This window comes from Pteronotus mesoamericanus, unplaced genomic scaffold (genome assembly GCF_021234165.1).
Source record: "Pteronotus mesoamericanus isolate MK-2021 breed Mesoamerican mustached bat unplaced genomic scaffold, CSHL_Meso_final contig_84, whole genome shotgun sequence".
NCBI classification, from domain to species: Eukaryota; Metazoa; Chordata; class Mammalia; order Chiroptera; family Mormoopidae; genus Pteronotus; species Pteronotus mesoamericanus.
The window spans coordinates 217588-232072 of NW_026555267.1; the positions used below are offsets into that span (position 1 = coordinate 217588).

At 42.4% G+C, this 14485-nt stretch overlaps 1 protein-coding gene across 1 annotated transcript in view; it reads right to left on the minus strand.

The window, feature by feature from the left end:
* Window positions 1–14485, minus strand: part of SKAP1 (src kinase associated phosphoprotein 1) — a 263878-nt gene that overhangs the window by 33247 nt on the left and 216146 nt on the right. Inside the window, exons 5-9 of the mRNA XM_054585348.1 lie at window positions 13435–13512; window positions 12506–12589; window positions 9708–9832; window positions 7166–7229; window positions 4805–4999 (exon numbers count right to left, since the gene is read on the minus strand). Of these exons, the coding sequence (XP_054441323.1) occupies window positions 4805–4999; window positions 7166–7229; window positions 9708–9832; window positions 12506–12589; window positions 13435–13512 (546 nt within the window). The remainder of the gene's footprint in view (window positions 1–4804; window positions 5000–7165; window positions 7230–9707; window positions 9833–12505; window positions 12590–13434; window positions 13513–14485) is intronic.

Consider the following 14485-nt stretch of genomic DNA (forward strand, 5'->3'; position numbering starts at 1 on the left):
GCATGCACATCTATGTTATAAATCTGAGGGTGCTATAGCACCTCTTTAGACAACAGGGAAAATACGAGCAAGATGCTAATAACACATTTAATTCTCTGGTGTGTATTTGGTAATCCCAACTGCTACCTTAAAATATTTGCATCCTATCTCTGTGGTATGGTCTTGATGTACAAGATATTAAACTCAATTGCTGCTAACTGCAATACTTGGAACGCACTGAACTTAATTTCACAAATAATAGTTGAGTGCCTACTAATTGGGGGGAGAAAGACCTGAATACAAATCCCTGCGGCAAAGGCTAAAGCAGCACTCAATTCCAGCTGAGCCACTGAGGAGACACTTTTGAGCACAATGTGTAGGATTTCATCAGCTGAGATCAGTGGGGGACATTCTAGCTGGAAGAAAACAGCATGAGTCTGGTTTTGGTGCTGGCCAAACAACGCCGTGTGGCTAGGACCCAGTGTGCTGGAGAGAGACAGACAAAAGGCCGGGGTGCTCGGAGGGGGCTTCATGGTGGCGCTGACTCTCCTTTGATGTTCCCCTCATGCAGTGTTGCTTTTCTATGAAACTGAAATTTGCTTTCTTCATAATCTTTGTATTTTTGGTGTCTGCTGTTTTCTTTCCTTAGACCTCCTATGATCGCTGTTTCCCCTTCCTGTGGGTCTGGACAATTGTACAGGGGGAAAATAATTCCACAGAATGCTTGTTTCCATTAGAGTCAAATTAAAAAAAAAACTAAACCCAGTTATATGCTTTATTCTAAAGCAATCTGGTTTCTGGGTCTATAATAACCCTCAGTGGCAGTGCGGGCAGCATTGGAATGTGCACAGAAATTCCCAGGGAGGGCTCTTTGTCTCTCTTTCTGTTTGCTCTCCTGAAATCTCTCTAGAGGACACAGCCGGATTCCGTCGCCACTGCAGCTGCGGCGAGGCCCTAGTTACAGCTCTTCAATGGTCTCAGGCGCCTTGCTGGATTCCGGCCTCAAGGCCCCAAAGAGAAACCTGATAAAAGTTGTCCTTTTATGGAATCTCGAATCGTGAAACTGGGCCTGTGCTAGCCTGTAAAATAATTTTGGGGAGGGGTGAGAGCAGGCTGAGAAAAAGCCTGCCATTTTCCACATATTGCTTTAGCATTTCTTTGTGGTAGTTCCCTGCAGTTTAATCTACTGCAAATGAGATCTTAAAAATCAAGGGCCCCCATATGCTCAACACGGATGTTCAGAAATCCCACCGGATACCAACCTTGAAACCACATGATCCAGGATGAACATTTTTGTGGTCTTGGCTGAAAACCTCGAGTGCTCTGGTTTTCTCTCATGGGAAGAAGGATGCTCTCCATGTAGCAAATGCTAATTATCCTATGATTAATGTGATGTAGTACATTTAATTTGATGACCCATACGTTATTTTGATTAGGAAAAAATATTTTTGTATTGGCTTATTATGTGTTACAGGCACTTCTCTCTCTACTAGTAAGCCCACTGAGGGAAATGTCACTTACAAGGCCTTCAACACAGAGACCGTGAGGCTTGTATAAGCCCCAAGCCAAAAAGGAAGGAGACAGAACCATCAATACTAAAGAGCCTCTACAAAGCACATTGACCTATTATAATGAAACAAGTGTTAGGGGCCCAAGTCATTTGACTATTGATGGGTGTGCAGTGCTAACACAATCCAACGCTATTGTCGGCTGTCCCTCTACCTCGCACCTGTCCTCACAATAAAAATGGGCCTGAGCAGGAGGTTATGCTGCACATTCCATCTGCTCCGAATTTTCAATTTCACCTGCTTCATATCTAGAGCTAAAAATGTCCCAACTGGATTGTCTCAGGTCTGCTTGGTGGAGGCAGGAAACTAGCTATCCCCAACTCTTCAAGGAAGTAACACTTCCTATTTAAGCACCACCGAATTAATAATAGCCAGCATTTATTGAGTGCTCACTGTATGCCAGGACTCTGCTCTGAGAGCTTTACACACCTTGGTCCTAGATTTCTTATGGCGTCCCTCTACCACAGCTACTGTTGTTATCCCCAGTTTACAGAAGGCAAAGTCGCACAGAGAGAGGGCAAATAACTTGCCTAGGGCTTCACAGCTAGCAGACAGCAGAGCACATCTATCCTGACTTAGAGCCAGTGCTTTTACATGAGATACCATGCTGTCCCTCACATGCCACTGCTCAGCAGGTGGTCTTGCAAGATGGTGGCGGGGAGGAGATGATGTTCAGAGCCTCCCATTCCCCCTCAGTTCCTCCAGCGTGGGCAGTGTGGCACGTGCAAAACTAACAGCAATTTCAGAGGCAAAAATGTGAGTGGAGTGCATGGGAAGCTGGGTGAGGGAGACTTACGGCTGAAATTTCCTATCATAATTAAATGCCAATGTATTCTCACGTCCAGTGCTCTCTCTGAAAACTGTGATAGGTGGAGGGAGGCTTTTAGGAAAAAAACCTGTTAGTTGGGTATAGCACTGTCCTTTGGAAACTTATAAACAAATTAGCTGCCTGGAGAAGAAGACCCCGGCCCTCTTACAGCGAGTCCTTCCTTGCTTCCAAGGGACAGTTGTGAGCACAGGGTAAGTGGCTTTCCTTGAGAGCTCACCCATCTCCAGGCCCCTGCAGCCCGCCCCCAGGACGCGCATGGTTTTCGGGAGGAAGGCCCTGGCAGTCTGGGCAGGCCCACGATGGCCGTGGGAAAGCGCTTCAAAGGCAGGGGAAGGACGGTGGTCAGGAAGTCAATCGTACACTGTTGGCCCGCCTGGGGTAAGGCGATGATCCAAAACTCATCTTATTATTTTTTTTAGATTACTTATTTATTTTTTAGAGAGAAAGGAAGGGAGGGAGAAAGAGAGGAGAGAAACATCGATGGTGACCTAGCCAGCAACACAGGCATGTGCCCTGACTGGCAACCGGTGATCTTTTGGTTCGCAGGCTGGTGCTCAATCCACTGAGCCACACCCGCCAGGGCAAAACTCATTTTACTTTTTGAAGTCTCTGTCCTTTTACTCTCCTTTGCTCCACTCCTCTGCGCCATCAGACCCCTCCCCCGCTGGGTCCTTTGGGAACTAAACACGGTGCACGGAAAGGTCCTTCTTTGCTCCCGGAAGGCTGAGTGCTTCAGGGAGGTTTTCCCAGAGCACTCTTCCCCAGCTGTGACCCAAAGTAGAGTGTCACACGGATGTTTCCCCAAGCCTGGGCAGGAGCGAACAAGAACCCGAGCTGGCTGGGAAGATTCTGGCCAAGTTGGGGAGTACATCTCCTTTTAGGGAGTGTTGTGAATTAGATCCATTTCTGCACCCTGCTGTTGCAATGGAGCAGACTGTGAAAGGGAAGATTCTCAGAGGAGCTGTGTTTTAATGTAGCAATTTGATTCAATTTTCCACTCTATAAAATTACCCATCACTGCTCGTTGCTTTCTAACAGACACCTTCACTCTTAATTTAACAATCCTATCGAATTCTGCCAGGGAAATTGGAAAAATTTATCACCTGTGAAATTTTATTTTCCTTTGGTTGTATCTGTTTTTGTAAAACTTCATTAACGACGATGACTTGCTGAGGAAATTATCATTTTTTTTTAACTTCAGACACAAGAAATGGCTCGACCTCAACCAAGATATCATTTGCATAATAAAACACAACAAAAAGGCTGGGGAAGTTGGGACTGGCGGAGGCTGGAAGTGTTAGGAGGAGAAGCAGACTCTGCTTGGTGGGTGGTGGGTGGTGGGCGGGTGAGGTCCCAGCAAGGAGAAAATGTGGGGCCGCAGCCCCGATCCTTGATGCTGGAAGCGATGCTGTGGCTGGCTTCTCCCCCAGGGAAGGGACAGACACAATGTTGACAGACAGGGCTGGACCTTATTCTTAGGAAGCCCTGAGACACAGGCTTCCTACTCAGGGCGCTTTTTAGCCACAGCCCTGTGTTCAGGAGCTCGAGTGTTAGATTCACCTTAGTTCCTAAGTTTATCTGGATTGAAGTTTAAATTGCTATAAATTTAGGCTTAACTTGAATTTCTCAGCAGAGCACTGAACTCCTGGCAAATTTCCACAGGAGCCATCTTTCTGAATGGACTTGAAGATTCAGCGTTCCTGCGGTCTAACTACCTCACAATTAAAAGGCACAGGCTCCGGTTTTCTACAGTCTGACCCCCACTGTGCTCCGCACTGTTCAACAGCTGCTGCTATCCCCACAAGAAGTGGCTCTGCGGAAGCAGTGATGACTGTACATTTTTTGAGATGCCGGTTATCAGGCCTTTGGAACAGAAGAAATGCGCACAGTAGACCTGCTGTGATGGTGGGCGAGGAAGCACGTCAGGGCTATTTGTAAGAGACACAATTGGATCCGTAGTATATCTGATCAGGACATAATGAGTTGTGCTCCACCAGGGTTTGCGAGGGTACAGAAAAGGCCCCTCGGCATTTATCTATATTCCTTCAGACTTTTAATATCTGTCCGTTTGAGGCAACTATCATTCTCACGATTACACAGAAGAGAAGTTGCAACTAGAGTTTTGACGATTCACACCCAAACTCACAGTAAACCAATGAAAACCGACATAAGTATTCTTAATTCTTTCACCGTGTTGACAAATTTAATAAATTACCTCACATGGTCCAGATGAGAGACCCTTCCCGATTAGTTCACCTTGCTCCCAGGGCAGGGGGAGACTGCGAGCCATGGAGGCTCCACAGAAGCTTCCCCTACACGCTCTCCTTTAGGGATCCGGCTTCCTCTGGAGTTTTTAGGGTTATATTCTACTACCAGGCTAAGAGTTTCTGAAAGTTGAGGAATATAGTTAGAACATGAAGTTTCTCACCTGGTAAGACTTCATAAATATCCTCTTCTTCTTTCTCCTCTGAGGGCTGCTTTAGCCCCATACTCCCAGGCAAGGAAATGCGTTTGCATTGGGGGCCAGAATTCTGGGAGTCAAGACCATCAATATCGTCATACATCTCTTCCTCTTCTTCCTCCTCTTCCTCGTCATCACATGGGATGGTTAAGGAACTCAGATCTGCCAAGGTAGAGATGAGAATGAATCAAGATAGGGAGAAAAAGAAAGGAATAAGGCAGGGGAAGAAAAGAGGGAGAAGGAGGAGGGGGGATGAGAATAAAACATGTCAGAAAAAAATGAAACACTAGGTTAAGTGCTATTATTTCTAATGTGGGCCTTGGTGGCAGGAAATCTACAGGAAAGGCCAGACTAGCACTGCGTCAGGTTTAAACCATCAACATAAATCCTTCCTTGCAATAAAACTTGATCAGGATGAAGCAGCTCTGAAAAGTATGGGTGTGCGAATGAACGCACGAGGTGAAGGGAAGAAAATAGGCCAGGGGAGGAAGTGCCAGCGTGCCACGCACTGCTCGTCAAGGAGAAAACTGGAAGGGTGAGTGATGGCCTGTGCTTCTCCAGGGCACACAGAGCTGTGGGAACGACAGTGCCTTCTGCAGGGAGTCTGGGCTGTCAGGAGCCCGTCTCTCCCATGATCTCCCTGCAGAATTTCAGACAAGTTTTCTTGTAAACAGAAAAAAAGGGCAATAGTGGAAGAGGAAGAGAAAGCAAGATATGGAAAAAATATAACAGCAATACAAGACCAAATGGAATGGCTTAGCGAGGTGGTTACCATGTCCTTTTTCAGCTGTGCAGTCTGGCTGACCTTAAAGTGGGTCACCGCATAGAGGATGCTGAGACATTGCAGCGCTGGGGAGCTCAGGGCAGGGGAGGGAGATTGGTTTTTTATTTTAATGGGGAACTGGGAAGGTTCATTCTCCGATGTGCAGTACAGAGTGCTCTCTGAAACCCTGCTGAGGGACCTCTGCGGGATGGGCGAGTGCAGTCAGGGGACCCTAGGGAAGGGCAGGATGGAGAGACATCCGACGTTCATTTCAAAACACAATAAAACTGTTTGGCTTGATTAGGCTTTTAATAAAGATTTTGCAACAATTTTCATCTGAATTCTGGTGCCACCTCATATGAGGAAGGGATCAAAGACACATTTGTGGCTTAAACCATATGTTATTATTTTGTTTGTTTTAAAATAAAATGGAATGAATAATTTCTTCAATGTGGAATTCTGAAAGTACCACAGGGTACAGCTCAATAAAGCTGCTTTGAGTTTTATTGAGGTTTACACACTTAGGGGTATATTACACGCATAAATCTAAGGCACCTAGATGAGAGTGTACCCTGTAGTCTCGCCATCAATGTTCATGTTTGCCTAGTTCCAGTCTATTATACGTGACGCTCTTGGTAGAAGCAATAGTTTGTTTTTGTGATAGCAAAGGCATAAACTGAGTAAAATAGGCAATTCTTGTAATTAAAGCTCTGGTGCTTCTTCCTTTTTATCCACAATAAAATCTTAGAGCAGAATAAAAAACAGAGATGCAAAGGCTTGGTGTTTTTAGGTAGACATGCTTCTCCCCAGGTTGTGGGCCATGTACAAAGTTGGTATTTCTGTCTTCCTGTAGAGGTATGGCCCTGCCGTGATGTATGCTGTTACAGGGGTCATCTGAGGACAAGTGACACACTCAAGGTTGGCTACTTCTACCTGCCAGGCCACACCCAGACAAAGCTTCCTGGGCCACTGCCACTGCTGTGCCTACAGGCTGGCCAGCAGAGGGTAGTCTAAGAGCAGTCGTTTAACGTCTTCAGGCAGGACTTTTCCCATCCTAAAGCAAGGAGCATTTTATTGTGGGTTGGGAATAGCAGTTTGTTTTTAATGTTCAATGGTGTTGAGGGCTACCTAGGTGAGTTAGATTGCTATTTCCTACTAAGACCAAAACAAGAAGATTTTGGACCTAAATTGCATCTAGATGACTTAAGTTTGATAGCATGAATTTCCTTTCCAGAATATAAGGGCTTAGGAGACACTAAATTGAGCTGAGCTGGTTTTCAGAATCTCCTTTTCTAGTGATTATGAATATTACAGACTTGTCTGTAGCTAAGTGGATGCACTGGAATAATATCAGAGGTCATCTCCAGGTTGACGGTTGGTTTCTATACTTTCTGATTTATACATGGCAATTACTTGTTGTCATACAAGGGATGTGGTAGGGAGGGTAGAAGGGAGCAGAAAAAAACCACATATTGAAACATGTGGATTTATTTATGCCATATTTATGCCATATAACTTCAAATGCAAATCAACTCAAGTATTGTTTCTATAATAATGATACTTACCCTTTAATAAGAAACTTATTTGATCCACCCAGTCTCTGGCTTCAGCAGGATTAGTGGCTGTAAACTAGAGAAAAATTAGTGAATTAGTTTATCACCTTCACTAAAATTTCCATGGATCCTATTGGGATGTTCAAGGGAGGGAGCTTTTGAGTTAAGTTTCAGAGTCATGTTGAAAGTTCAGAATTCTCTTCCTGCTTAATATTTTGAAAAAAGATAAAAATATTCAAAGTGATTTTTCCCTTCAGCAGTTTTGTATATCCAATGTTGACAGCTATTTGAGTCCAGAATTCATGTCCATGTACATTCATTTGATTATCCATTCATTCATCAGACATGTATTTGATAAGAGTTTATAGGGAAAAAAAAGCAAACAAAAATTCCTAACTTCAAGGAATAATGCATCAGTTATGGAGACAACACACATACTTGAAATGGAAACACTCTAAAGACAGTTCATTTGATAACAGCTGAATGTTGAGAGAAGATAGGGAGTACTTGTTGCCTAGAGTAAGCAGGGAAGCTTGTTGAAGTAATACTGTTCTGGTTGGATTTTTTATTTATGTATTGATTTTAGAGAGAGAGAGAAACACTAACCCATTGTTCTACTTATGCATTCATTGATTCATTGGTTGTTTCTTGTATGTGCCTTGAGTAGGGATCAAACCCACAACCTTGGTGTATCGGGACAATGCTCCAACCAACTGAACTACCTGGCTAGGGTTGTTCTGGTTGGATTTTAAAAAGAGTTGTTGGAAACTGGTGGAGGGAACTGGGCAGTTTAGGTACAGAGAACCACATGCAGAATATTAGGAGTGAGACCATCATGTGTAGAGAAGGTAGCAGTTAAGCTTGACTGGAGAACAATAACTGATGAATCTGGAGGGTTAACGGTCAGAGAAGAGTTGATGAAAGTAGGAGTTCAGACTTACAATGTAGGCAATAGGAAGCCACTGTAAACTGTAGCGAAAGGAGCAGGGGATTCAGTAGTTGTGGACAGGACGGATTGGAATAGGGAGGAACTGGAGACAGAAGACCAACTGGAAGACTATTTAACTAATCCTCTGGGTGAACTGATAAGGGCTTAACTATTGTGATGGCTCTGGAAATAAAAAGAGGGGAAAGATCCAAACGATATTGCAGAGGAAGAATCCACAGACCATGATAATGACTGGGATTCAATGGGCCAAAGAAAAGAAGAAGTAAACAAACTCTACATTCTGATGCACAAAACAGGCCAGTCAGGCATCAACTCTTAGTAATTTTTTATTTTAAATGAATCAACTTGAAATGACTGTTCCTGAAAACATATTTATTATCTGGCCATTTGGGTAAGATAAAGAAAGGTATGTGCTGTATTAGAAACTTATATTCCTGCTTAATACTTATTAATAGACATTGTCATTCTCGATTTCTTAAAAACACATTTCTATAAAAAATGTCTAGGGAAATGGATTTAAACTTGTCATATAAATTTTTATCTGGATGATGCACTGTCAGAACTGAATAATAAAAATAACTTAGAAACATACTCAGTGCATATGTCTGTTTTATATATATCCATAAATGATTCTATATAATAGCTTAAATTAAAAAATTTTTCAATTATATAATGAAGACATAGGTCACTTAACAAAATAAGAGTTAAGATGCTGTGGAAATATAAAGGGATGAATGTTGAGAAAAACTGGGAGTCAAAGGGCTATGTAAGTGGTTAATATTAACCTTAGCATAGTTTTTCTCTTTTTCACAAGTTAGCTAAAGGTTTTCTAAATAATGTTAGTAAAATTTTACCAACAAGCAGGAAATAATATGTATATACACGCACACAAATATATTTTTGTTGAAAATCACTGTATTTTCATAGTCAGATTTTTTTTATTGCTTTACTTTTGTAATAGGTAATAAATACATTACACATTATATTTTATATTGTATCAAAATATATTATAAATGAATACAGTGAGGAATAAATCTTTCTTACCCCCCCAGGCCTATTCCCTCAGTTATCACTATTACTATTCAGTAATCATTGTCACTCATATCTTAGAAATCTTTCCAGAGATATGCAGTGCATCCACACACGGGAAGATTATTTTGGATAGCAAAATGAATATGGGAAAATAAATTAGTTTTCACTTGACAGTCAGATTTTTCTTTTTCTGGATTTCATGGAAAGAATTGAAGATAATCAATTGAAAAATAGAGAGAAAAGGAATTAAAGCCATGAAATTAGAGGCTGTGAGTGAGGAATTAGGTTGTGTGCTACACTAGACCAGGCTCTTTCCTCTGGAGTAAGAAAAGGAAGAGGAGGGATGAGGAGATGGGAGCCTAGCAGAGGCAGCATCTAGGATGAGACTGGCAACAGACAGGAGAAGGGAGGGCATAACATAGCAAAGGCAAGGACATGTCAAGAAAGAAGGTCTTGGTAGAAAATGCGCTGGTAACAGAGAGGATGGAAGCTGGCATAGCAACCACTTGCACATGCAACATGGAAGGAGGTGGCGACGCTAATGAGGACCGCCATCTCCCCAGTTCGTCCTACCTCATAGCTGCGTCTGTCCTGGGAGGTCAGTTCAAAGCAGGATTCTTTCTTGGAATCTTTTCGCAGGTAGGGGGCCATCCGTACACTGTAGCCCTTAATGGGAAAGGTCCCTTTGGGCTGCTTGCCTGCAAGACAGGAAAGCTCCTTGTATCCCTTGAGAGACACAACTGCCAAGGGAAGGCATCTTCTCTGGTATGTAAAATAAAAGCACAGGCACAGCTGTTACATCCCTGAGGAACCACAACAGCCAAGGAAAGGTTATTAGGGAAGCTTAAGAAGAGGCTACTGTGACAGCGAGGCAGATATCACTGCCAAGCTAGGGAAATGCTACATGAAAGGTTATTTTGCCAAAAGAGTACAACAGAGACAGAGAATTTATTAGAATGTTAAGATATCTATAATAACAGAAAGAAGGAGTTATTACAGCAGGGAGAGTGTGGCTGTAAACGTGATGCTCTTGAAGGCTGTTATAGAAATGAAACATTATCATCAGGTCCAGCAGAGCTCACAGTTGAGGGGAGGGTGGCAGCACAGGGGGTAAGTCCCCAGGATCTCCTCCTGTGCCCTGTGCAGCATTTGGGCTGGGCCTTTCTCCCCCTCCTGCTGGTCAGGTGGGGATTTATGCTAGAGGGAGAATAATTAAAACTCAGTATTTTATCCTCCTTCCAAGAGGTCAAATTGGGAAGTGGCAGAGTACTGCTGAGTACCATCAGATGATGTAGAAGGAGACAAAAGGCAAAGGACCCTAAGTGAAAGAAAGGAGCAGCACTCTGCCTGTCATTCCCTTTAAAAAAATATGAGATACAGGCAAAGAAGGGGTGGTTGCCAAGGATTTTGTGTCCTCGTGGTGTGGTTCGGGCAGAACGCACAGAAGACAGGCGGCACAGTGTTTGGGTGATGCTTTGTGTCCTGTACCATGGAATGAATTGCTTAACAAGTGAATGTTGATGATGATGATGATGATAAGGATGGCAGTGGGCTGACAGTAATTAAAAGAAAAGAAGAAAAGATTCTGCCCTCACCTGGTTGAGCTAAAAGAAACACACAAACACTCTACACTTACTAAGAAAATGTCTTGGGTACAATAAGAAGTAACTGGCGAGAAGGGAGCCATGCAACGGTGCTTTTTGACACCAGAATCTTTTTTGTTAAAGTATCTCACCTTGTTCTAAGTGGCCACTAAAATGTTTTGTTGTTTCTTTGGTCACCAGATTTTATTTTACCCTGACAGCAAAATGGTCAATAAAAGTCTCCTAGTCTCTTGCTCTTGTTCTCTCTTACCTTGAGTGTAAAGGATCCTGAATAAATGAACATGATACATTGTTTTCTACCCAGATAATGCCAACCACTTATTTAAATGCAAGGGAAATGATGGACATTTTTACAAAGACATAAATTTTATATTAGTTTGAAGGTTTAAAATAAGAAATCACACCTGGCTGGGTGGTATGCCTAGAATTCAGGGGAGAAATTGTGGTTACTGGATTTGAAAGTGGGCTGGGGTTGGCTAGGGAAATTGTTACTTGGTTTTTGATCTATGCTCATATCATTTCCAAGTAGGGCTCCACCCTTTATCCCTAGGGTGGGAAAGACTGAGGAATCCAAGATGGGGACTCCAAGGTGAAGGTCAGGGATGCCTGCTATAGGCAGAGAGGCAAGGTGAGGTAATTGCCTCAAGGCCCGAGGGCAAATCTTAAGGATCCCAAGTCCTTTAGCAAAGCTGCAGTCTTTTCTGCTACCTTAGTGCCAAAGGAACAGAAAGTCCAAAGGCAATGGGGTATACACATCTATTATTTCCTAGACTGGATATCCAGGCACTGGGAGCAGAAAATGTCTGGGAAAGAAGGAAGACAGGAGAAGCAGAAAATGATTGGAAGGAAAAGAAAGAATTGACTCTGGATCACTGGTCTCTGTACCCAGGCAGTAAGTAGGGCACAAGGAAATCGCCACTTCCCCCGCAAAAAACCCCCTGATGTTTTACTTTTCTTCATCCCCCTTTGCCTTGCAGCATCACTCCTGGAGCAGTCTGACTCTGGAGAAGGATACCCTATTTGAAAGTTTGCATTCACCTACAGTGATCATTTTTAGCTTGTGCTTCAACTTGTGCTTATATCGTCCATTCCTTCTTCTGAATTAAGCAACTGTGTTAGGCACGGATGGGGGATCTTCTAGGGGTAGCTCATGAGTGTTGTGCTTGACTGAGTCAGTGGTGGCTGATCAGAAACTGCTTCTGCCCTGAGTCAACACTTTGCTGTGGCTGCCATCTGGCTGAAGGGTGTCTCTTGAGCACAGCGACGCTATGGGTCTCAACACTCCATGGCTCTAGGGATGTCCACTGGACTACTTCCCAGGAGTCAGTAGAATAAAGTTTGGAGCGTGCTCTTAGAGGGTTTGGACTTGAGAGTTCTTTATCTGGGCCATTGGTACGCTGTTTAAATCTTTCTCAGAGTTAATTTAGTTTCAATATTTAACTATATTATTAAGAGCTTGAGGTCCTTTAAGAAAAAAGAATGCCAAAGTGTTTAACCTTGATAATGCTGTTATTAATCATAATAAAATATAAGCCTTAGATATGCTGACCTCGATATCCTAGTGTTTAAGGGGAGATAAATTCTAAATTGGCATCTGAGTGTTTGGTGATAGGCAAGGTATAATTTACTCAAGCCTATTTCTTTCCCAAGCAGGTCCCTTTATGGGTGTTAGTTAAGGACTGCTATCTTGAGATCTAAGTGCTTGAGAATTTACGAAGTGTTTGTATCCAGGAGTGAGATGCTGCTGTGCAAATGAAGAACACTTACTTTTCTCATTAGCATAGTAGTAGAAGAGGCCTCTGCTGACAACACACCATCTCTTCTGCCACTCGGATCCAAAGAAACTATGATCTAAATGGAACAGCAGTAAGGGACATAAATTCAGGTAACTACAATCACCGAAGAGTCCGTAAAATCCAACAACACACAGTCCAGCGTGTTATTGTTTTATTTCCCAGGTTAATGGACTGTAAAACCCTCCCTTTCACTCCCACAGGTTATCCCATATTGACTCAGGGTCCAGAGGACTCGCTCAGTTAAAGGCCCTAGTTCTAAACAGGGTTTGCCCGCTCTGACCCCTCACAGCTGTCTGTCTTCTTTTATTTCAGCTTCAAACCTCATCTTGTACTTTTCAAATTCGTCATGATGTTATGTGTTGCCTTTTAGCAAATCAAAATGATGCTGTAGGCCATCGGCCCAAGAAAGGCTTTCTTTGTGCCAGGCCAGTTAGCGTGTTGTGTGTTAAACCTGGTACTCCGGCCCCCGTAGTGCTTATTCTAAGTGAGAGAGAGGTTAAGGTTTGAGCCCGTCTGAAACTTGAAAGTGGCTGCTTCACACATGATGTAAAAATTATACTCTTGGTAATATAGTTTCACTCTTCATGGGAGCACATTGAGAGATGAGGACAAGAATATCATTTGTTCGTTCATTCATTCAACAAGCATTTATTCAGCTTCTGTTCTGTACGAAGTGAGCAGGGTAGGACCACTCCCAGTTGTGAAGCTCACGATCTGCTGAAGATTTTGAGTCATTTCTCTTCAGTCTACACACCAGACTTCTTTTCTTCCCTTCCTTTTGCCTTCTACCTGCCTAGCCCAGTATTGGACATAGAGAAGGCACCTGTTATACTAGCCCTCTTTTTCCTCATTTCCCTTCCCTTTCTGGAATGTTCTGAGATTTACGAGTCTGATCAGTACCTTTACTTTTCTTCTCCAAGTATCCTTGCTTGATGACGTTATCAAGCTCTTGAGCTCCTCTTGTGATGTCTTCCATTCCTAAAAGGAACAACAGCAAAATGCTTTGTTGAAACCTGACAGAATTTTCATTTATTTAGGCTACTTTTGATAATCTGCATTAATGAAGGGGCACAGAAGGGCAATTGCTTAAACACAGCACAAAATAAAACATCTTCTAGATGACTGGGAAAAAAAGTAAATTTTCTTTCTTCCCACTTATATCTAATGCTAAAATCTCTTAAAATCATCTAAACATAACTTAGTTTGTACAAGATGAGGTAGCCTAAATATGTATTGATCGGAAACAAAAGGACGCCAGAGAATTCAGAATTTGCTGTGGCTATGAGCTCCAAATTGGATAATCCACACTGAGATAATCAGAAGTCAAATGAATAGCTACCAGCACAGACAAGCTTTAATGACTGATAGTGTTCACCAGGAACACAGTTACCTCAGGAGCAATAAACACACATTCATTTTTTTTTAAACAAACTGCCACCTTAGTGAACATAAATTTTATTAAGTTCACACAAAGAAAGGCTATGCCAGCTGAACTTGGCAATAATGGCCAAATCCTGGTTTTGTCAAAGTATGGGAAAGAGTGTGTAAGAATGGTAGGAGCCTTTACAAAGAGAAGATACTGGAACTGAAACCAGTCTTTAATTGCACTCTGCTAACATTCTTGGCTTTCAATTAGCCTCATTAGGTACAAATTTATTGAGAAGTCAAGATTCTAATCCATCTTCTACCACTGTAGTTTATACTTATTTTACAGAAGGGAGGGGCAAAGGACAAAGAGGAAGGAATTTATTCCTCAAAAAGTAAAATGAAAAACAACAACAATAAAAAACAAAAAAACCTCTTAAAATATATAATTCTGTATGTCTTAATCAGGAGACATGAAGGGGGTGGGCTAGTATTATCTTAATATTTATTCTTTTTAGTCCACAAACCCAAATCTCTTGATTTACCTTAAAAAATTTAGAAAGCAAACAAAATACAAACCAAATTA